At 45.3% G+C, this 24182-nt stretch overlaps 1 protein-coding gene across 2 annotated transcripts in view; it reads right to left on the bottom strand.

Annotated features, from left to right (window-relative positions):
• LOC138295763 (uncharacterized) overlaps positions 1-24182 on the bottom strand; it is a 460809-nt gene that overhangs the window by 88938 nt on the left and 347689 nt on the right. For both annotated transcript variants that reach the window (XM_069234273.1, XM_069234274.1), the window contains exon 16: positions 2474-2708. In XM_069234273.1, the coding sequence (XP_069090374.1) occupies positions 2474-2708 (235 nt within the window). The remainder of the gene's footprint in view (positions 1-2473; positions 2709-24182) is intronic.

Below are 24182 nucleotides of genomic sequence, written 5' to 3'. Positions count from 1 at the left end.
ATTTGACGAAAAAGCAACAGCCAGACAGTTACCGCCAAAATCTAAATCAGGCCCTTAATCTATAAACCTAAACCTAAAGCTAATCCTACCCAATCCCTATGCCCTCACCATAAGACTAATGCTAAATTTAGGAACCTACATTTTATTAGAAACTCTGTTGTAAATATCAATTAAATAGACTTACTATTTGTTTTCAACATAAAGTATTTGAAAACTAAAGTATTTAATCTTTAATCTTTACATTTTCAGTATTTCTGTTTAGTTGTATGTATAAAGTCGGTAAAATGGCTGCATTAAGTGCTCCCTGCTGCAGTCTGTTGTGATATGCACATCACAAGTTAGAGTCACTACATGGTCACTTAAGTCTTCCATCCTTCCAAGGTCTGTAAAGCAACTACAATTAATTAGGGTAATATGAACATTCATTATGTACTGGACTTTGAAACAGATAGATGTATGGTATGAAGCGCTGTCTAAAAATGTTTGTTGCAGTTATTACATCAGTGTACAAGTTGAAAGTATTTTTATTTTGATGTAAATAAGACATATTACATATTACATATTACATATATAGACATATTACAGTGAGACCCAAGCACTCCTTCATCTTTGATACCATTTAAAAGCAGCAGCTAAATCAGACAGTTTAACATCCAGAGCAGAAGACTTGTTTCATGTACAGTGAGGTGAATACCCCACCATGTAGAGCGGCCACGACTGAAGCAGGTGTTTAAATCAAAAGAACTTGACTGGTATTCTGTTAATTGTGTCTTGAAAGCATCTGCAGGCTTCAATATTTTACAAATATCCACTAGCGCAAAAACAAGACTAAATACAAAAAAAGGTTTCTCTGTACTTTTGTTTGAACTATTTCTGTACGTTAATTATTGGTGTTTATCAAAGTGTGTCCTGGTGTCTTGTAGCCCTCACACTGCCGTGGTTAAGCTGCTCCTATATATGAAGACTGCACCTCCTTTGTAATAGTTATGCATAGGTAGGTTGTGTTGAAAGGTAGTCACAACAGGTAAGAACAGTTTAAAAGCGAAGAACAGCGAATGGGTTGCTTGATGTAATAAATGTTTTATAGTACAATCTTGGAGCAGAAATGAAATAAATCACAGGATAAAATCTGTGCCTGCCTTATTCAATACTGTTGGTTCCTTCTGGATCCTAGTCCAGATGCCTGGTTAAATGCAAACACACATCAGAAATGGAGTTGTTGAGTATCAAGCTGAAATCACCAATACACGATTGTTTATGATTTGTTGTTCCATTGGATTTGAATGCTCACAGTTTGAAATACAACTCCAGTCTAATGTTTTCAGGCTCGGACGTTTGGGTACTCAAGTGCGCATAAAGTTAAATACTTTGGAAGCTACATACAAATAAGCACAGGCAAAGTCAACTTGTATCACTTTGACAATATTTTTTGGGTTGACCTACAGGTTTTGCCACTGCAGAGTATGCACTAAGAAAGCCAAAAGCCCTCAAAAATCAAAATGGCACACTCCTGAGCTATAGAGACCTTCTTCATTGATGGCTTAATATGGCTTCTTCCTGTGTTGTACTTACATAATCCTTGGGACCTTTATCCTGTCAAATTTAAAGCTTTTATTCTTATTTGACTTCAGTTACACCCGACACACAATTTTCTTTATATGTCATAGCAATCCACAGTCACCCTCTGATTTTGTGGAAACTTTGGACTGAAATCAGATTTTCTTAACAATCAGCTATCTATGATCAAGAAATTCGCTGGATACTTATTTTACTCGTTCTTCTCAGCCTTGATAAAGGACGAAACACGTCGTATACATCAAATAATCTACGTAACCAGCTGTTCTTATAACAACTGCATATTCGTGAACACCTTTAAGAAAAATAAAATCCAGATTTTTGGACTCAACCTCAAACCCATGAAAAATCTCATCATTACTTTATAACTGTCGGAAAGTGTACTCTAACCTCTTTGTTTTAAAAGCAAATAGCAGTTGGCGGGCATCTTAGATTCTTATTTTTTATACTATCTAGATGGCTGTCACATTGCGTCTAGACGCAACACAGCACCATCTTTGAAGTGTAGAAAATAGTGTTATAGGTTTGCAGTTGATACTGAATACTGTTGCATTTACCAGTCCTTGTTCGCAAACTATGAAGCAAGAACAGGCAAAAGTATCTGAAAACTGTATGCTACAGGAAACAAACATTGTCAAAGCCAACAGGTCGAGCTTTATTGCGATAACATCGGCAGAAATATGTCAAAGCCTGTATTTGCATATGTTACCACATATTAACTATGCAAGAAAATTAAATGCTAAATTTGCAAGCACCTCCTGAAACACTTTGTCATGCCCCACCTTGGTCTGGGCATGAGTTCTTTGATTAACTGGAGCAGAAATAGTATTCAAAACAAGCTCAAACAATTGGCAATAGGTGACTAGAAATATAGCCTTTGCAGTCAGTTTAAGGTTACCTAGGTGCAGTGGAAGCAGCTCCTCGAGCAACAATCCCAACTCTCGAGCCTCCCCTCGTACTCAGTGGAGTGGGTTTTGTAATTGCTGGTGCAGGTGCTCCTTTAGGGGAAGGGTTGGTGCCTTTTCCTCTACTGCTTGCCATAGGAGGAGCTGGCAATTTCCCGGCTGGTTGTTCCACCTTTTTTGCTACTTTTGCTTCCTCAGCAGCCTTCCATGCTTGCCACCATGCTTGATCTAGGGGTATTTTAAAAAAGGTTGTTTAAAGTGCATGCTAAGAATCAATACTCCAACATTTAGTCACATAAACTAGCTTGTAAAATAGGAACTTTTTTTTTTAGCAATTCTTGAATCTTATGAGAATCAAGTAGCAGGGCAGATCCGTGACCTGTGGTGCAATTGTTGTGTTACATGACTACTAAGCAGGGAAACACTGAAGTTAGAGTTCAGGTTTTGAATAATGATTGGCCAAGGCTAACAATGAAAACTTGTTTCACATAAATGACTTCCATCCCCATACTACATACATGAGAATATTAAAATCCAGGGTATCTGATTACAAAGGGTTGACAAAAATGCATAAAATATGGCAAAACGTTTCAAAAAATTAGTGCATAAAGAAATGATGACCTGCACATACATAAACATAATTCCTACATTTCACTCTACTGCAGTAATTTATCGTTCTTTCTCATGAATATGGAATTAAGGGGGGAGCTCTCTGCCAAACATTTATTCCCAAAGATGTACATGCATGACTCTTGCCCATAACAACGCTAGCTCATGGTATGAATGCCCCTTACATTCCAGGATATTAATTCATAACAATGCCTCTGAGCCATAAGCAAACCATTATTCGCCCACTTAAAGGTCTACCCAACCATGCTGCAAGTGGATAGAAGGCCGTTACTCCACTCTGTATAATAATATCTGTTACCTCACGTTTCGACTTAGCGTGTACCCCCAAAAAACCCAAACATCAACCCAATTCCCACACCCCATGACAGGGAAAAACGCCCCATCTATCCAAACTACATACCAGTAACCAGTTCTGTTCATTAGTAAACTTTTGGGGCAATGAGAAGTGCTGAGTTCCAGAGTTACCTGGACCCCCACCCAACCATTCACAATGCTGCACTTCATATGCACAGGCAACTCAATCTCAGGGAAAAAGGATCATGCAGTTTAAAATCATGCCCCAAAACCCGTAATAGATTGCAAATAACTTTTCACCAGTTTAGGAAAGTCAGGGACCTTCTCCAGGGATAAAATCATATAAGTTTATCAGCAGTCCTGGGGGTCACCACTGGCACGTATATGCTGGATGAACGAGTTACTTACCTTCGGTAACGACTTTTCTGGTGGATACATTAGCTACCTGTGGATTCCTCACCTCATGAATACTCCCATGGCGCCAGCATTTGACGGAAATCTTCTTACTAGTCTCCGCACGTCGACGAGGACGTCACTGTCGCCCACGCGACGCCGTCTGACGTCATACAGGCAATAAGAGGTCCTCGACGACGTGCGGACGTCAGTACCAATCATTTTTTACGTGCATGAGAACAACCAGGCAATGCAATGAAAGAGCAAGGCAACATCCATTATATTGTAAAAATACACCACATTGTATGAATAACTGTAAATCTTTTTATGTACATATATATATATATATAAAACTCTCTCTTTTAAAATATATACACACACCAAGTATATACACAAAGATATATACATATATACATATATATATATAAATATATTATATATACATCTATTGCACCCTCAAAGACCAAGAGGAGCGCACTCAAGGATTACTTGGTAAGACCAGAAAGGCAACGGGGAGGCGGGTGGGACCGTGAGGAATCCACAGGTAGCTAATGTATCCACCAGAAAAGTCGTTACCGAAGGTAAGTAACTCGTTCTTCTGATGGATACAACTACCTGTGGATTCCTCACCTCATGAATAGAGTCCCAAAGCAGTACCACGCCCGGCGGTGGGTGCCTAAATGGTCAAACCAAGAAATCCTGCAGCACTGACCGTGCAAAATGGCCGTCCCTTCTAACCTCAGAATCCAAACAGTAATGTTTTGCAAAAGTGTGAAGGGACGACCAAGTTGCGGCCTTGCAGATGTCGACCACAGGAACACCTCTGGCCAAGGCCAAAGTGGCCGACTTAGCTCTGGTGGAATGAGCTCTAATGCCCTCAGGAGGATCCTTCTTCGCCAAAGAGTAACATATTTTAATGCAAAGAACAACCCACCTGGATAGTGTTCTCTTGTGGACTGCCTTTCCTCTCGCCCACGTATCCAATAAACAGCTGATCCTCCAGCCTGAAATCCTTTGTTCTATCGATAAAGAAGCTCAACGCTCTCTTTGGGTCTAGACGGTGCAGTCTTTCTTCCTCTTTGGAAGGATGAGGCGGAGGATAGAACGTGGACAAAGTAATTGCCTGAGCCAAATGGAAGGGTGAAACAACCTTCGGGAGGAAAGCAGCCTTGGTCCTCAACACCACCTTATCCCCATAAAAAGTTGTATAAGGGGGTTTTACTGATAAGGCCTGCAACTCACTCACTCTCCTTGCTGATGTTATAGCTATCAGGAAGACTGTTTTTAAAACCAAATACCTCAAGGGGCAAGAATGCATAGGTTCAAAAGGGGACCCCATAAGGAAAGTCAGGACTAAGGACAAATCCCATTGCGGCATAACGAATGGCTTTGGAGGATATTGATTTAGAAGACCTTTCAAGAATCTGATAACAATAGGGGATTTAAATAAAGATGGTTGGTCTGGAAGACATAAGAAGGCTGACAAGGCCGATAAATAACCTTTAATGGTAGCCACTGCACAACCTTTCTGCGCCAGAGATAGAGCAAAAGACAAAACGTCCGATAGATGAGCATGCAAAGGATCAATCTGCCTCTCTCCACACCACGCAACAAATTTAGACCACCTATTAGCGTAGATAGATTTAGTGGAGTGTCGCCTGGCCGCTAATATAACATCCACTACCTCAGGCGGGAGAGAGAAGGAACTCAGGTTGCCCCGTTCAATCTCCAGGCATGTAGGTGCAGACTCTGGAGGTTGGGGTGTAGAACCTGCCCCTGCGACTGCGAGAGGAGGTCTGCCCTGAAAGGGAGACGGAGCGGCGGGCACATTGAGAGTTGGAGAAGGTCGGAGTACCACACCCTCCTTGGCCAATCCGGAGCTATTAAGATTACTAGAGCCCGGTCTTGGCGAATCTTCCTCAATACTCGAGGAATCAAGGGTATGGGAGGAAACGCGTAAAGCAACTGGCCGCACCAGGTCATTTGAAACGCGTCCCCCAACGCTTCCTGCATCGGATACTGAAGGCTGCAGAACAACAGACAATGCGCGTTCTCTCGAGTGGCGAACAGATCTACCCGAGGAAACCCCCACCTCTGGAAGATTAAACGGACTTGATCTGGATGGAGACGCCACTCGTGGTCTGCCGAGAAGTGGCGACTGAGACTGTCCGCACGCACGTTCAAAACTCCGGCCAGATGGTTTGCTATCAAGCAAATCCAATGGTCCTTTGCCCAGGACCATAGTCGAAGAGCTTCTCTGCAGAGAAGGTACGACCCCACTCCTCCCTGCTTGTTTATGTACCACATCGTGGTAGTATTGTCCGTTAGGACCTGTACCGACTGACCACGAAGGGAAGGGAGGAAGGCCTTGAGAGCCAGACGTACAGCCCGTAATTCTAACAGATTGATGTGAAAAATCTGTTCCTCTGGAGACCAAAGACCTTTGATCTCCAGATCCCCCAGATGAGCTCCCCACCCTAGAGTGGAAGCATCCGTTATGACTGTGGCCACTGGTGGCGACTGCTGGAACGGCTTTCCTTGCGAAAGATTGTTGCTTACAATCCACCACTTCAAATCCACAGCAGCATCTCTGGAGATCTTGACAGTACCCTCTAGATCCCCTCTGTGTTGAGACCACTGCCTTCGGAGGCACCACTGAAGAGCCCTCATGTGCCAGCGAGCATGCGTGACCAACAGAATGCAGGAGGCAAAAAGACCGAGCAGACGAAGGACCTTGAGGACTGGAACTACCGCTCCATTTCGAAACATTGGAACCAAATCCTGAATATCTTGAATCCGCTGAGGCGGAGGAAAGGCCCGACCCAATGTTGTATCCAGTACTGCCCCTATGAACAGGAGGCGCTGAGAGGGCTCTAGGTGAGATTTGGGCTCGTTCACCGAAAAACCCAGGTCGAACAACAACTGGGTTGTTGACTGCAGATGACGCAACACAAGCTCCGGGGACTTGGCTTTGATCAACCAGTCGTCCAAGTAAGGGAATACTGCTATCCCCTTCCTTCTGAGCTCTGCCGCAACCACCGACATCACCTTCGTGAAGACTCGAGGTGCTGAAGTAAGACCAAACGGAAGGACCGCAAACTGATAGTGTTGCGATCCCACCACAAACCGGAGATACTTCCTGTGTGACTTGAGTATCGGGATATGAAAGTAAGCATCCTGCAAGTCGACAGACACCATCCAGTCTTCCATGTTCAACGCCAAAAGCACCTGTGCTAGGGTCAGCATCTTGAACTTTTCCTGCTTGAGGAACCAATTCAAGATCCTCAGGTCCAGAATTGGTCTCAAACGACCATCCTTCTTGGGAATCAGGAAATACCTTGAGTAAAGTCCTTGACCCCTTTCCTGCTCCGGGACCAACTCCACCGCGCCCTTTAAAAGGAGGACTTCTACCTCCTGTTCTAGCAACAGGAGGTGTTCTTGTGAACAATACGAAGGGCGGGGCGGGATGAGGGGCGGAAACTCCCGAAAAGGAAGGGTGTAGCCTTTTCCCACAACACTGAGAACCCAATTGTCCGACGTAACAGTCTCCCATTTGGTGAGAAAATGCTGTAATCTTCCCCCTACAGGAGAGGCATGAGTTGGAAATGGTGGAAGCCTAAGGCTGCTTCCCCTGCTGCACCCCGCCAGAGGATGAGGAAGAGGCAGAGTGCTGCTGAGAGGCTCCTCTGGTGCGGACCCTACCTCTCCCCCTAAAAGATCTATAGGGATGGGAAGAGGCAGGTTGCTGATATCTTCCCCGAAAGGAAGAGGAGGAAGAGCCACGCCCAAATCCACGAAACCTCCTGAAAAATCTGGAAGAGGCCGTGGAAGAAGGAGCTTGGAGCCCTAACGACTTAGCCGTGGCCCTGCTTTCCTTAAAACGTTCCAAGGCCGAATCAGCCTTAGCCCCAAACAGTTTGTCCCCATCAAACTGGAGATCCAACAATGTGGACTGTACATCTGCCGAAAAGCCCGAGTTACGGAGCCAGGCCTGTCTCCTTGCCACCACAGTTGTGCCCATTGCTCTGGCTACCGAGTCGGTGGTATCCAGTCCCGTCTGGATAATTTGGGTCGCAGCAGCCTGGGCATTTGAGACAAGATCCAAAAGACCCTGGGGAAGCTCTGTAAACGAAGAGGAGATGTCATCCATCAGAGCATGAATATACCTCCCCAGGATACAGGTTGCATTGGTGGCTTTTAACGCCAGACTGCAGGACGAAAAAATCTTCTTCGACTGCGCCTCTAGCTTCTTTGAATCTCTGTCCCCAGGCACCGTCGGAAAAGAACCAGGCGCTGACTTGGACGAACAGGAGGCCTGCACCACCAAGCTCTCCGGCGTAGGGTGCTTGGACAGAAAACCAGGGTCAGTTGGAGCCACCCGATACCTCCTGGCCGCGGCTCTGTGAACTGCTGGGGAAGATGCCGGCCTCTTCCACACCTCTAAAACCGGATCCAGCAGAGCGTCATTAAAAGGTAACAGAGGCTCCGCCGCGGCTGAGGCCGGATGTAACACCTCTGTCAAAAGGTTTTGTTTCGCCTCCACCACCGGCAAAGGCAGGTCCAAAAAACTAGCTGCCTTCCGTACCACTGCATGAAAGGAAGCAGCCTCCTCAGTATATTCCCCCGGGGACGAAAGGTCCCACTCAGGGGAAGTGTCCAGCCCACTGGCCGACTCCAGTCCACGCAGCCCATCACCCGAGTCCTCTAGCTCTCCTTCCTCTAGGGCTCGTTGGTACTCCTGCTCTTCTAGTACCCGGAGAGCACGTCTCCTTGAATGCAGTCGTTGCTCAATCCGCGGAGTCGACAATGCCTCCGCCGAAGTCGGAGATCGGCGCCGATCTTCCGAAGCCACCGACGCCGCATCCGGCGCCACAGGTAACTTCGGCGCCGACTGAAGAGCAGTTGAAACGGATGGACCCACCGGAGTCACAGGCCGAAATCTCGACGTCGACGGGATGGAAATCCCTGGGGCCAATCCTTCCGAAGCCATCGGAGCGGCCACCGGCGCCGACACTGGCGCCGAGCCCACGTTCCCAAACGGGAGAAAGGGCATAAAGGGTGCCGGCCGAAGAGGCGCAGGATCACCCAAAGAAAAGGCCAAAGGCCCAGCCGGAGCACCCCCTGGAGCCATCTGTTGGAAGATGGCATACATCGCATTCAAGAATGCGGAACTATCGGCTCCAGGGGTGGGAAAAGCCGGATACTGGGGTGCCTGTCTCGGAGGCGACCCCGACGCCGGCCTCGGCGTCTGCGCCGGAGAAAACACTTGAGGCTCCAATACCTCAATCACCGACGCCTGTCCAGGTGAAGTTGGAGACGCCGGAGAAGGCAACGGCGTCGAAGGATGCGGCGTAACCGTGGGGCTGACCTCCCATGTTCTTCGGCGCCGATCCGGAGACCTGGAACGAGCCTCCCTTGAATGACGCCGAGATTCTCTACGGCGCCGGGAGTCTCGATGACGCCGATGTCTTGGAGAAGACTTCTTGTGATGCTTCTCCTTTGACTTGGCCATAAACAGCTTCGCCTCACGTTCTTTAAGAGCCTTTGGATTCATGTGCTGACATGAATCACAAGTCGAGACGTCGTGGTCGGAGCTCAAACACCAAAGGCAATCGGAATGAGGATCCGTCACCGACATCTTGCCTCCACACTCACGACAAGGCTTAAATCCAGACTTTCTCTGCGACATTATTTCCACAGCGAAAGACTACGCAGCAAGATATACACTGTAACCGCAAGAGTAACAGTTGCTCCCTCGAAGATAACCGTTTCGAATGCACGGAAAAAAGGGAACTGACGTCCGCACATCGTCGAGGACCTCTTATTGCCTGTATGACGTCAGACGGCGTCGCGTGGGCGACAGTGACGTCCTCGTCGACGTGCGGAGACTAGTAAGAAGATTTCCGTCGAATGCTGGCGCCATGGGAGTATTCATGAGGTGAGGAATCCACAGGTAGTTGTATCCATCAGAAAAATCTGACTTGCAGGAGTCTCTCTCTGACTCAGATTTTTCATTGGTCTCCCACTGCGACAGCGTCTGTTCTTCACGTGCCAGTCCGCTAATTGAGGCTAGCACTTCGACCGCTCTCTGACGCTCATGCTGGGCCTCAGCCACCATGGAAGCCCGTGTCAATGTCGAGGGCCTCCACCGCCAGGAGCGTGGGCGGTGTCTTTGCTTTTGGACACCTGGCTTCCTACTCGGACACAGTCTAGGCTGCCATTCTGTCCACAACCAAGCCTCTTTGGGAGAGAAGAATTGCACTCCAGTCCGTGTGACTACCCTGAGTCTGGCTGGAAACTGCATGGAGTACTCCACTCCCACTTTTCGCAGCTTCTTTTTCACCTCGTTAGATGCCGCCCATTGGGGTTGCACATCTCTTGAGAAGCTGGGGAAAATCATCACATTGTGGTTCTCGATCATGAGGTTCTCCTTTTTGCGGGCCTTCCAGAGGCTGAAGTCACAGTCTCTAAAATGTAGAAATCTCACTCCTACTGGCTGTGGTGGGGGGCCCAGAGGAAGCAGGCGAGCTGAGACTCTATGCGCACGCTCCAGCACAAAGAAGGGGGATAGACACTCCGGTGCCACCTAATGACTAAGCCAGGTCTCTAGATAGGGTACCAGGTTACCCCCCCTCCATCCTCTCCTGCAGGCCCCACCACTCTGGTATTGTTACAGTGGGCCATATTTTCAGCGTCCTCCGCCCAGGACGCAAGGGTTTTTAGGTGAGCCTCAATACTGTTCACCTGGTTGCTAGACTCCGCTATTATAGGAGCTGTCTCCAAGATTTCCCTTTCCGTCGTGGAGACCCGCTCCACCAGACACTGATGATCATCCCATAAGAGGCCCAAATCCGTACTGATTGCATTGATTAAAAACTCTGGAGCATCCCTGGAGGCTGCAATAACCTGAAACACATCTTGAAGAGTGGGAGTAGGGTGCACCAGCCCCTGGTTAGAGGGTGCATCCCGTGCAGAGCGAGCAGGTAGCGAGCCACCCCGCTGCTGATCTCCCAGTTCTGTGTCTCTCTTTTTGGTGCTCTTGACCATGACTACTTCTCATTAGGTGTTTGAATGTCTACTTTGGTCTCCTCCCAACATGGTACCTCTTTGCAGTGCCCGGCTGTGGGCCCGTCCCAGATCCCAGGATTTTCCAGGTGGCTCAATCACTACTTCAAAGGGGAGAAGAAAGGCGGTCCCCCCCTCAGTGTGGTCTTCTCAAGGGTTTCAGTCCTTGTAGGATGGTGCTTACGGATCCTCAGCTGGGGTACTGTCCTGCACTGAGGGGAGTCCAGGCCAAGCAAAGTCGTGCACATGATCCAGCAGGGTGGGCCTTTTGTTGCTGATGGTGATCTCCTTTAGGGCCCCCTCCCCAGGGTCAGCAAAAGTCCCCTCTTCCCCACCAGGGTTCTCCTAACGCGTCTTCTTCTCTCTGCTGAAGTAGCGGGGAGGAAGGGAGTTCTTCCTAGTACACCCGCTTGATTCCTCCCCTTCTCTGCACCTCGGGGTCATTTCTAATATGTAGCCTGTTGTCAGCGGGCCCCTTCGTAGGCCCTAGATCTGCTTGGGCAGGCCGCCCCTTACCCTCCTCTAGGCGGCCTGTGTCCTGCTGGCAGTGAAGGCCCCACAGGCCCCACCTAGGCCCAGCAGCCCCTCACCATGCTACTCCAAGCGCGAGTGGCCCTTTATCAGGGGAGGAGAGATGACGATGTGAGCCCTGGTGTCTCCATCTGGCACCTGCGGGGGCGGTCACCCATCCACTGTGATGCTCACCCACCACAAACAGTCCAGTATAAGCGGGCCCGACCATGGAGACCCTCTGGCCTGCCCTCCGCTCTGTGGAGGGCCGGGGACGGCTCATCAGTCCGCTGTTCGACCACCCCCGCAGTCACTGTCGCTGGCCCAGCATGGACTTCTCCCCAGGCCCCTCTGTCAGCACGGGGGGGGGTCCTGGAGCTCCCCCCAAACTGCATCAAGGATGTCAGGCCTGCAGCCACCCCTCACATCTGAGGACAGAAGGTGGCCGTCATCTTGCGACGGTGAAAGCACTCCAGGCCCACCATAGAATCGCTGCGTCTCACTCCTCCGCTGCACCGCAGGCAGCCTCAGGGTATTCTCAGGACCCACTGAAGTGACTTATTGGGTCGGGAGGTCCCCAAGAAGTACTTGCTGGGATCAGGAGGGGGCCAGATGGTGTCAAGCTCTCAGGAGCTCCAGGCTCCTCCGCCCTACTCCATTTGCTGCCTGCCATTTATAATCATGGGTTTGAAAAAAATATCTCCTTTAAAAACAAACTCTTAAATGGTTTAGTAACAAGTGTAAAACCTGGAACAAAGGCATAGTATTTACACAACCATAAAAATCATACTACTTGGTGACTATTCTTGGGAACTGGTGCATCCTTAATGGAACTCAAAAGATCATGCTTCGGTTTAATCCCTACAGGAGTAATCAAATACACTAAATATTCAATAGTATCTGTGAGAGAATTACTTTTTTCATTCTTGTCAGTCATCCCATGTATATATAATCTATGCAAAACTGTCCCAAGAACTACTACGTTTTTTTCTGAAGTCTTAATAAAAATTAGGTTATTATCCAGGCAAGCAGGGTAGTTTTTTCCTGACCAAACAAACTGTAGACAAGTTTCTGAAAGAATGCAGTTATGGACATGAGTCCAAGTGGCATGTACAAGTATCTAAAGGCCCAAAAGGCATGAAAAAAGGCAGTTAATGACCTGCTGTCTTCTGTTAAGACATTTTGGTGATATGCTAACCAAATATTGACAAGAAAATAATTTGGCACCAGTATCCTTGCAAATAGCTCTTGGATCTTACAGCATGAGTGACAATCTACCAAGATGTTTTTATTTAAAGATCTAATGTCAGCACAAAAACGGATCTTGCCAGGCTTATACTTTGGCAGAATGAGAGAGACCAGCTCAGATGAGTTCTCTCCTTCAATAACTTTATCCACTATGGTAAGTGGAATATCTCTGAGTTTGTGAATGATTGGCTTAGCATTCTTTTTTAACATAATTTTATGATTGAAACCATAGATCACTCCAAACGTGTTCTCAAATATGCTTCCATATTTCTTGAAAACAACTTGAACATCTTTTGTGTCCAGCTCATTAACAATAGGGAAGTATCTGTGCCTGGTCTCCACACTATCCCAGTTGACCCAGGTCACACCAACCCAAAACACTGCAACAATTCAGAGCAACATAAATATTGCCATTACTTTTACAATCTGAAAAATTAATGTGTTTATAAAGTATCCCAACATTTCAATTTTTTGTCCACCATATGCTACTGGATGTACAACAGAATGAAAAAACATATCACCCCACTGTTGCCTGAAATTCTCATCCAGAATGATTGTAATGGAAGGTCTAGAGTCTATTACCTATTGATATTATTTGAATTGGGTCTCCATCTTTAAGTCCAACCAGAATCTCAGACAAATCTACACTGTAGCGAGCAACTAGCAATGGACCTGACACTGTCACAGCCTTACTGATCTGCACTGTTCTGTTGTTACTGTGACACATTTTGGTGATATGCCCTGACTTTTTGCACTTTAAAAAATGCTTTTCTAATGCTGGACCAGTCTTAGAATTCATCAAGTCTGTTCTGAAACCAAACTTAAAACAAAAATTCTCACTTGATTCTTGTCAAACACTCTTGAGTGCAAGAGCATTTATGTGTTCGTGTTCATTGGTAGCATTAATTTCCTTGGATGTATGAATCTATTCTTCTATACTTAGGCCAAATCTATTGTTTCATTAAACTTGGGGTCTTGCTACACAGTAAACCTTCAGAGACTTGTTGCAATAACTTAAGTGCTTTGATGCTTTGTGGGTTTAGTGTGCTTTATAAATGTCAAATTGAAATAACAAAGGCCCAATACTTTAATAGTGCTCTTACCTTAAAGCATCATAACATTGGCTTACACCCACTTGGCACATTTAATTTACCTGTGAGTCTAGAGTAAAGTAGTACCACATGTATACAGGACCTATGAATTAAAAATGGTACCAATGGGCCTAAGGCACTGATTGTGCCACCCACCTAAGTAGTCCTTTAAACATGTCTCAGGCCTGTCATTTCACTCTGTATGTGCAGTTTTAAATGGCCATTTCCACCTGGCAAAACAAACGTTTTGCTAGGCCTAAACATTCCTTTTAATACATATACATCATCCCTAGGGTAGGTCCTAGTAGTGAACAACTCTTAAATTAATTTCTCACTATTGCAAGGCCTACCTCTCCAATATGATAATTTTGGGTTCCCTTATTACATTTAATAAGTGGTAACTTCCAATTGGGAGTAGATACGAATGTTGAGACTAAAGATTTGTAATTTAAATCCCTCTTTAAGGGTAAAGTCGGATTTTAAGTCCTAATTCTGAAAATGCCACTTTTAGAAAGTTGGTATTTTCTTATCCCAACCATTTGATACCTGCTGCCTGTATCCAGGGTCACATGACTGGGTGTAGCTGGCAGTTAGGCTTTTATCATTGCTCCAAGATAGTGACACAAAGGGGCATAGATATCGGCAGGATGGGGCATCTGTGACTTGATGAGGGGGAGGAGCTGTCTCATCCCAGCACATTCACAAAAGGTTTTGACACTAGTTTTTGTGACCCCAGACAGGCTGGAACTAGGGTAGGAAGGCAGGAAATTCCAAGCACCTCTGGGGGTGGAAACCTCCAGAACCTTCGCCTACTTCAATGTGGACAACAGGTATAAATATTGGACCCTCTGACACAGCTCTTCAGGACACTCCTGAACCTGTGGATACCACACCAGAAGGAAGACCTGATGCTTGAAGCCTGCCCTGCTTGCTGAGAAGGAAGACTGGACCTGCTCCCTTCAACCTAATCTGAGTGACTCAAAGGTCAGCTGACTGGCCTCTTTTTCTAAGCAATAGGGAGCAATAGGGACAGACAGAACAATCTCCAAAGGCCTCCCTGCAACTGCCCAGATGACCTGCTGTACTGGACTTGCCTGAACCTAAAACTGAACCTACATGAGCCCTGCCTACCTCTGCTAGAGTGTGTTCATAAATCCCAAGTGGTGCCTTCCCAGGTCCTGGGTTCTTGGCTGGCATCAGAGAACCCTGCGTAACACTATGAAGGGGTGAGAGAAGATGTTTTCCTGCCCGGCCTCCCACTAACTAAATAACTAACACTAGAGGACAGAAAGACAACCCGAGTAAGAAACCCCCAGGGGTAATCACCAGTGTGTAAAAAACAGCCCTCACCCACAATTTGTGGCATGCTTCATCATTGGGACCAGCTACCACACTCCGAGAAATGCCCAACTGGAGTGGAGCAGAAAGGGTAGGGAGACATGAAAACACACATCAAACAAAGACAACAGAAAAATACGGGGACCAAAGACGAACGACACAGAGTAAAACTGTCTCAGGCCAGTCACTCTATACAATTTATTCCAGTGCCGCCTGGGCAGGGTTAAAAATAATCAATGGTGGTGTTATCAGGAACTAATTACCTGTACACCCCAGTGTCTGTGAAGGGTCGACATGTTTCGGCCGTTTTGATATTGCCACATAGGGTCACTCGGCCTTCATCAGGACCTTCACCCTGCCCCGTTACATATATTCCCCTACCTGTCTTCTGATCAGGATTCTAATCACCCGTGTATTTAGGAGAAGTTCTCCATCCGTATACACACTCTCTGTTATCTGCAAAATAAAAACATATAAAAATACAGATAAACATAGTTCCTGTCCCTTATATATTAGGGAGAGAGAGGTATATAAATTATTTATTTATATTATATCCCATCCACCATTTAGTGTTGGCTAGTTATTTAAAGTGTGCACATGGTTCCCTATAATATTTTTATATATATAGGTGGTCATAACAAGTTTTAAAGGTCCCCCGTGAAAGTTGGCCATCACCCAAGGTTCAGAAACCACACCAGACAGGTGGGTTATTAAGAGGTAGTTAAATGCTTTTGACTGACCGAGTTTTCATTATTACTCGCATTTATCAGCGCTGGGTGGGAGCACCACTCTGTAGTCACACACTGCATAGAGATAAACACATCGTCATTCATTGCAGGAAATAGTTGTATTTTATGATAAAAAGACGTGTATCAAAGGCTTTCTTATTCTGCCCGCTGACCCTCACGGGTGCCGTTCATGCCCTTACATACTCAGTATGGTACATTGAAGGACCGGGTGTCAAGAGGGAGACTGCAGTGGTCTGGACAATTGACCTCGTCTCTCTCTTGTACCGGAAATGACCGGCTCTCGTTCAGGCACACACCCCCGTGCCCACCTCCTCCGTATACTAGAAGCATCTAATTCCACCTTCCGACTCAAACGGGTCCTTCTCATGTTCTCAAATACCCGAGCCTTATCTCAAATGGCCGGGTGTAATATGCGTCACACCAAGAACTGTGGGATCGCATCCAAACCTCTATTGTGCCGGTGAAAACCGGCCTTCACTCTGGGACCCAACCCCCTCCTCCTTACTTCATCAAGGGTGCAGTGCTGCCAATCGACCGCTCCCCGGCTCCGTGTAGGAATTCTAGGTGGAGCGGATACTCGTTCAAAAACTATTCTGTGGTGATATCACTCCCATCAACCCCAGCAGTCAACTGGAGGCATACCTAAAAAGAAAGAAACATGGTCCAAGGCTGGCGGCCATGTTGGGGGAAGCAGAAACTCGTTCAAATTCTATTCTACGGTGATCTTACTCCCATCACTCCCAGCAAGAAGCTGGAGTGTTTTTTAAAAAATATGGTTAATGGCAGCAACCATATTAGGGGAAGTATCTCCTTTAGTTAAAGTAAATGAAGGGAAAGTCACATATCAAAGTTACGGAGGGATGTTGTAGGGTTTTTTTGTTTTGGAAAAGAGGATTATTATTGGCAATCACGTTGGGAAATACAACCCCCTTCGTTTTTGAGCGACAGTGACGTCATTGATGTTGTCGCATCAGGACGTTAACCGGGGTGAAGGAGGACACATATCAAAATTTTGTTCAAGTGTCAGTAAGCACAAAATGTCATCTATTCGCACCCTATTAGAGTGTAACGCTAGAGATTATTAAATTGAATCCATTGTACCTCATCATTCAACCCGTGAATGGAACTTTGAATACGATAAATCCATTGTTGTTCGTGGTTAAACAGGAAGTCCGCCACATTAACACCACTAGTTGGTGGCGTTGGTTTGTCTAGTATAGTCCAGCTCAGATCGTCTATTTTGTAAGCCTTTTCAATAAAGTGCGCTGTCATTTTGGTGTTGATTTTTTTGCACCTGATGTTACTCCTATGCTTCATGATCCTGATTTTGACTTTGCGAGATGTCATCCCCACATAAGGAAGCTTACATGGACACCATATCAGATATATAACATTATCCGTGTTACAGTTAGTATGTTTCATCTGTATCCATGGTCTAGCTAAACCTATGTCAACTGTCTCGGTATTCTTTGTGAGATGGCACACGCTGCAAGAATCACACTTCGTGTGTCCCCTCACTGGCGGTATATCACCCCTCATGGGATTGCTGGTCACGGTCCGATGTTGTGGCCTAGTGTGAACCAATAAATTGCGTAAAAATTCTCACTTTTCTTAAAGGAAAACATCAGTTTCTCTATATTCAGACAGTCACTATTGAGAATTCACCAATTCTTATTGATGATGCTTTGAATTCTATTTGAGGCTGTGTTAAAAGTCTTTACACAGATGGGTCGTTTATTAGGCACTCTACTCTTCTCATCTAGGAGGGTCTCCCTATCACAATTTCTGGCTCTTTTCTGGGCTCTTTGAATTATTTTCAGTTGGTAGTCTCATTGTAACAGCTTCATTTCAAGGGTCTCTGATTCCCTCTTAAATTCTCTTATTTCAGAGCAGTTTCTCCTAATACGGGGAACTGGTCATAAGGTAAATTTTCTCTTAAGGCTTTGGGATGGTAACTTTTAAAAGACAAAAGACCATTTCTATCTGTTGGTTTGTGATAGACCTTGGTGGTCAGTCGTCCTTCATCCTGTCTAATTTCTAAATCTAGGAACGGCAAGGACTCCTTGGTAATTGTGGCTGTGAACAGGAGAAGTGGGTCCTGTTCATTGAGTCACTGAATTAATTTGTCCACAGATTGTCTGTCCCCTCTCCAAACCAAGAGGACATCATCTATGAACCGACGCCACAGTCTGATAGAGTTTTGCCATGGTTGATCATTCTGAAAAATGAATTTCTGTTCGAAATCAGCCACATAGAAACATGCTAGGCTCAGTGCAAACGTGCTACCCAATGATGTACCATGGGTCTGTAGGTAAATTGTACCCTCATATTCAAAAAAGTTTTTCATAAAGGCCAAACATGGCAAATTAAGAATAAATGTCCTCGGTGTGTTGTAATGCCAATTCTGTTGATAAAGAGTATCCTCAATAACCCTCAGTGTCTCTGCCTGGGGGATAATAGTGTATAAAGATTCAATGTCTAGCCCCACTAGGAAGTCTTGTTCTTTATCAAAGTCCATATTTTGGATCAGATTTAGCACATCTCACGTGTCTTTCACATAGCAGGAACTCTTCCATACTAATGGTTTAAGAAAACAGTCACAAAATTGTGACAAAGGTTCAAATATGGATCCAATCCCAGAAACTATGGGTCGGCCCGGGGGAGGTCTATTGCGCGTATGAACTTTTGGCAAAATGTAGAAGTATGGAGTCACTGGTCTATTGTTGCATAGGAAGCTCCCTTCCTTGTCTGTCACCCATCAGTTTTTAATTGCTTCTTCCACCAGGATTTTGATCTCCCTTTGGATATCCTTAGTGGGATCAAAACTCAAGATTTTATAATTACAGTTATTAGAGAGGAGCCGTACGCACTCTTGACGGTATGCCTCGCTGTTGAGGATTACAATTGCTCCACCTTTGCCTGCTGGTTTTATAATAATATCTGGGTTGGAGTTAAGTTATTCCAATGCCTCTTTTTCAGGTCTAGATAAATTCATGGAGGCGTGTTTATTCTCCTTACTGAGATCCTCTATCTCTTTTGTCACTGCCTTTTCAAACACCGTGACCTCTTGTGGTAGTTGAGCCAAGGTTGGGGGGAATTGTTGATTTGGGTCGGAAATTAGTGTCTCCCTGTGGTTGAGGTATGTCCTCATTACCATCAAAGAATATCCTGAGACGGATACGTCTAAAGAACTCAGCTAACTCGTGTCTCAATTTAAAGTTGTCCATCCTATTCGTAGGAACAAAACCAAGTCCTCTGTTGAGAACTTGCTCCTGTGCTGCTGTAAGGACAGTGTCGAACAAATTCATGATCAGGTCTAATCTTTGCTGATCCCCGGTAAGAACTCCCAGGACATGCTCCTTGTCACCCGTTAATTCAGATCTTCCCATTGTACCCTGGAGCCAGCTTTTTGTCTGGTTCTTCCTCTTGTCCTGCCCCACCCTAAAAAAGGACGATTACCTTGTTGGAACTGAAAGGGTGGGTTGGTGTGTATTGGAGGAAAATAGGGTGGCCATCCGAAACCATGACCCAACCCTGGGGGTTGTGGGGGTGGAACATTTCCATGGGTTTGTGTATACTCCCTCTGAATTAATCTCCCCCTACGTCAGGGTCTGTAGCCCCAATCACTGTCCTCACTCCCTGAACTGGAAGGGTCCTCCTCTTTCTCACTTTGTCAGCAGCCCATCTTGTTCTCTAGTTCTTTTTGTTTAACATACCCATCTGTAATGTATGGATAAACTCTCTCCTTAGAAAACTTTTTCAAGTCCTTCTGAAGTTTATTGATTTTAGATTGCATCAAGAAATCTTTGTACTCTGCTACCTCCTTATTGGTTTCGTAGAGATTCTTTTTGAACATGTTGATTTGTGTCTTGAAGGATTGTTCACTCATATGGATTTGAATTACCAACGTGTCTGAGATTTTTTGTGGCCGTGTTAATGATTAAAATTAACCAGTCCGTGGTACATTTCCAAGCAATGAGTGACCAATCCCGCTTAAATTGTGGATCCTCCAAAAAGATTAAAGGTTCATTGGTGACCAATAAACCCCTAGGAGCTGCATTCGTTCTCAGGTATTCCGTGAGGATGGCTCCATGTAGGATTGTCTTTACCTGTGTTTTCTTCAGATCAATTAAAGTGTCCCAACCTTCTGTTTGGGTCGGAACCTGGGTGATGGTAGTGTCTCCTAGTAAGGAGGGCACAGATAAAATCAAAGCCACAGCTTCGTCACTATAAGATAAACCCTGTTCATCCATTCTGGTGGTTGAGTTTCCCTCACCGTGGAGCTAATCCTCCTCCTTCTGGAGGAGATAAACCCACCACCTGTTCAGATCAAACCCCTATGGCTCAGCGGCTGTTCTATCGCAACGTAACACTATGAAGGGGTGAGAGGAGATGCTTTCCTGCCCGGCCTCCCTCTAACTAATTAACTAACACTAGAGGACAGAAAGACAACCAGTGTAAGAAGCCCCGTAGGGGTAATCACTAGTGTGTAAAAAACAGCCCTCAACTACAATTTGTGTCATGCTTCATCATAGGGCCCTGCTACCACATTCCGATAAATGCCCAATCGGAGGGGAGCAGAAAGGGTAGGGAGACATGAAAGCACACATCAAACAAAGGCAACAGAAAAATACGGGGACCAAAGACGAACGACAGAGAGTAAAACTGTCTCAGGCCAGTCACTCTATACAATTTATTCCAGTGCCGCCTGGGCAGGGTAAAAAATAATCAATGGTGGTGTTATCAGGAACTAATTACCTGTACACCCCAGTGTCTGTGAAGGGTCAACATGTTTCGGCCGTTTAGATGTTGCCACATAGGGTCACTCGGCCTTCATCTGGACCTTCGTCCTGCCCCGTTACATATATTCCCCTACCAGTCCTTTGATCAGAATTCTAATCATCCATGTATTTAGGAGAAGTTCTCCATGTGTATACACACTCTCTGTTATCTGCAAAATAAAAACATATAAAAATATAGATTAACATATTTTCTGTCCCTTATGTATTATGGAGAGAGAGGTATCTAAATTATTTATTTATTTTATATCCCAGCCACCATTTAGTATTGGCTAGTTATTTAAAGTGTGCACATGGTTCCCTATAATATTTTTATATATATAGGTGGTCATAACAAGTTTTAAAGGTCCCCCGTGAAATTTGCCCATCACCCAAGGTTCAGAAACCACACCAGACAGGTGGGTTATTCAGAGGTAGTTAAATGATTTTGACTCACCGAGTTTTCATTATTACTCGGGTTCATCAGCGCCGGGTGGGAGCACCACCGTATAGTCACACATTGCATAGAGATAAACACATCGTCTTTCATTGCAGGAAATAGTTGTATTTTATGATAAAAAGACATGTATCAAAGGCATTCTTATTCCGCCTGCTGACCCTCACGGATCCTGTTCATGCCCTTACATACTCAGTATGGTATTCTCTTGTACCGGAAATGACCGGCACCCATTCAGGCACCCTGTGCCCACCTCCTCAGTATACTAGAAGCATCTAATTCCACCTTCTGACTCAAACGGGTCCTTCTCCTATTCTCAAATACCCGAGCCTTATCTCAAATGGCAGGGTGTAATATGCGTCACACCAAGAACTGTGGGATCGCATCCGAACCTCTATTGTGTCGGTAAAGACCGGCCTTCACTCTGGGACCCAAACCCCTCCTCCTTACTTCATCAAGGGTCCAGTGCTGCCAATCGACCGCTCCCCGGCTCCGTGAAGGAATTCTAGGAGGAGCAGAGACTTGTTCAAAAACCATTCTGTGGTTATGTCACTCTCATCAACCCCAGCAGTCAACTGGACGCGTACCTAAAAAGAAAGAAACATGGTCCAAGGCTGGCGGCCATGTTGGGGGAAGCGGAAACTCCTTCAAATTCTATTCTATGGTGATCTTACTCCCATCACTCCCAGCAAGAAGCTGGAGTGGTTTTTAAAAAACATGGTTAATGGCAGCAACCATATTAGGGGAAGTATCTCCTTTAGTTAAAGTAAATGAAGGGGAAGTCACATATCAAAGTTACAGAGGGATGTTGTAGGGTTTTTTTATTTGGAAAAGAGGATTATTATTGGCAATCACGTTGGGAAATACAACCCCTTAGTTTTCGAGTGACAGCGACGTCGTCAATGTCGTCGCATCAGGACGTTAACTGAGGTGAATGAGGACACATATCAAAATTTTGTTCAAGTGTCAGTCGGCACAAAATGTCATCTATTCACACCCTATTAGAGTGTAACGCTAGAGATTATTAAATTTAATCCATTGTACCTCATCATTCAACCCGTGAATGGAACTTTGAATACGATAAATCCATTGTTGTTCGTGGTTAAACAGGAAGTCCCCCATATTAACACCACTAGTTGGTGGCGTTGGTTTGTCTAGTATAGTCCAGCTCAGATCGTCTATTTTGTGAGCCTTTTCAATAAAGTGCGCTGTCATTTTAGTGTTGCTTTATTTGCACCTGATGTTACTCCTATGCTCCATGATCCTGATTTTGACTTTGCGAGTTGTCATCCCCACATAAGGAAGCTTACATGGACAACATATCAGATATATAACATTATCCGTGTTACAGTTAGTATGTTTTATCTGTATCCATGATCTAGCTAAACCTATGTCAATTGTCCTGGTATTCTTTGTGAGATGGCACACACTGCAAGAACCACACTTTGTGTGTCCCCTCACTGGCGTAAATATCACCCCTTATGGGATTGCTGGACACAGTCCGATGTTGTGGCCTAGTGTGAACCAATAAATTGCGTACATTTTCACTTTTCTTAAAGGAAAACATCGGTTTCTCTATATTCAGACAGTCACTATTGAGAATTTGTCAATTCTGTGTTAAAAGTCTTTACACAGGTGGGTCGTTTATTAGGAACTCTACTCTTCTCATTTAGGAGGGTCTCCCTATCACAATTTCTTGCTATTTTCTGGGCTCTTTAAATTATTTTCAGTGGGTAGTCTCGTTGTAACAGCTTTATTTCAAGGGTCTCTGATTCCCTCTTAAAGTCTCTTATTTCAGAGCAGTTTCTTCTAATACGGAAGAACTGGCCATAAGGTAAATTTTCTCTTAAGGCTTTGGGATGGAAACTTTTAAAAGACAAAAGACCATTTATGTCTGTTGGTTTGTGATAGACATTGGTTGTCAGTCGTCCTTCATCCGCTCTAATTTCTAAATCTAGGAACGGCAAGGACTCCTTGGTAATTGTGGCTGTGAACAGGAGAAGTGAGTCCCGTTCATTGAGCCACTGAATTAATTTGTCCACAGATTGTCTGTTCCCTCTCCAAACCAAGAGGACATCATCTATGAACCGACACCACAGTCTGATAGAGTGTTGCCATGGTTGATCATTCTGAAAAATGAATTTCTGTTCGAAGTCAGCCACATACAAACATGCTAGGCTCGGTGCAAACGTGCTACCCATTGATGTACCGTGGGTCTCTAGGTAAATTGCACCCTCATATTCAAAAAAGTTTTTCATAAGGGCCAAACGTGCCAAATTAAGAATAAATGTCCCCGGTGTGTTGTAATGCCAATTCTGTTGATACAGAGTATCCTCAATAACCCTTAGTGTCTCTGCCCAGGGGATATTGGTGTATAAAGATTCAATGTCTAGTCCCACTAGGAAGTCTTGTTCTTTATCAAAGTCCATATTTTGGATCAGATTTAGCACAGAGAGCCCCCCCCTGGCATAACAGAAGGTTCTACCAACACTGACGCAAATAGGCATTTACTGTGGAGTTATGCATACACACTCCTGCTCTGTGTAGGTTAGGGTGTTAGAGGTCCTAATGAAATCTGCACATCTTGTGAAGCAGATGAAACATGTCGACCTAGAATAGAGACACTGGCCTAGCAAATGCCTCTTTGTGTCATGTTATGTTCTTAACGATATCACTGAGCTCATCTAATTAAAGATTTGGGTTTGGGTTCCCTGGAGCTATTTCCAACCTTTTTCTGTTTTAAGATCCCACTAATAAAATAGAGAATATCAAAGTGCTCCCTGCCGCTGCAAGGATGAGCCCACCTGCTGGGGAGTACCTCACCAGGTGAGGACCCGATGATGAAGCATACCACATGGTTAGTGTAGGAGTCTGGCCTGGTTTGTAGTGGGTACCTAAGGTACTTACACCTGATACCAGGCCCAGTTATCCCTTATTAGTGAAGTGTAGACAGTGTCTAGAAGCCAGGCTCTCTAGGGGTAGTGTGGCCGAGCAGCCAAGGCCTAACTAGGAGACAATGCAAAGCTCATGCAATACCACTCAAGTCACACAGTACTCACACATGAAAGAAAATACTCAGTGTTAAAAAAAATAAAGGTACTTTATTTTGGTGACACAAATGCCAAAAAACCCACAGAGACTAAACTCCC

Source organism: Pleurodeles waltl, chromosome 5 (genome assembly GCF_031143425.1).
Source record: "Pleurodeles waltl isolate 20211129_DDA chromosome 5, aPleWal1.hap1.20221129, whole genome shotgun sequence".
NCBI classification, from domain to species: domain Eukaryota; kingdom Metazoa; phylum Chordata; class Amphibia; order Caudata; family Salamandridae; genus Pleurodeles; species Pleurodeles waltl.
The sequence above is the reverse complement of the archived record's forward strand: the minus strand, read 5'-3'. Positions and strand labels throughout refer to the sequence as shown.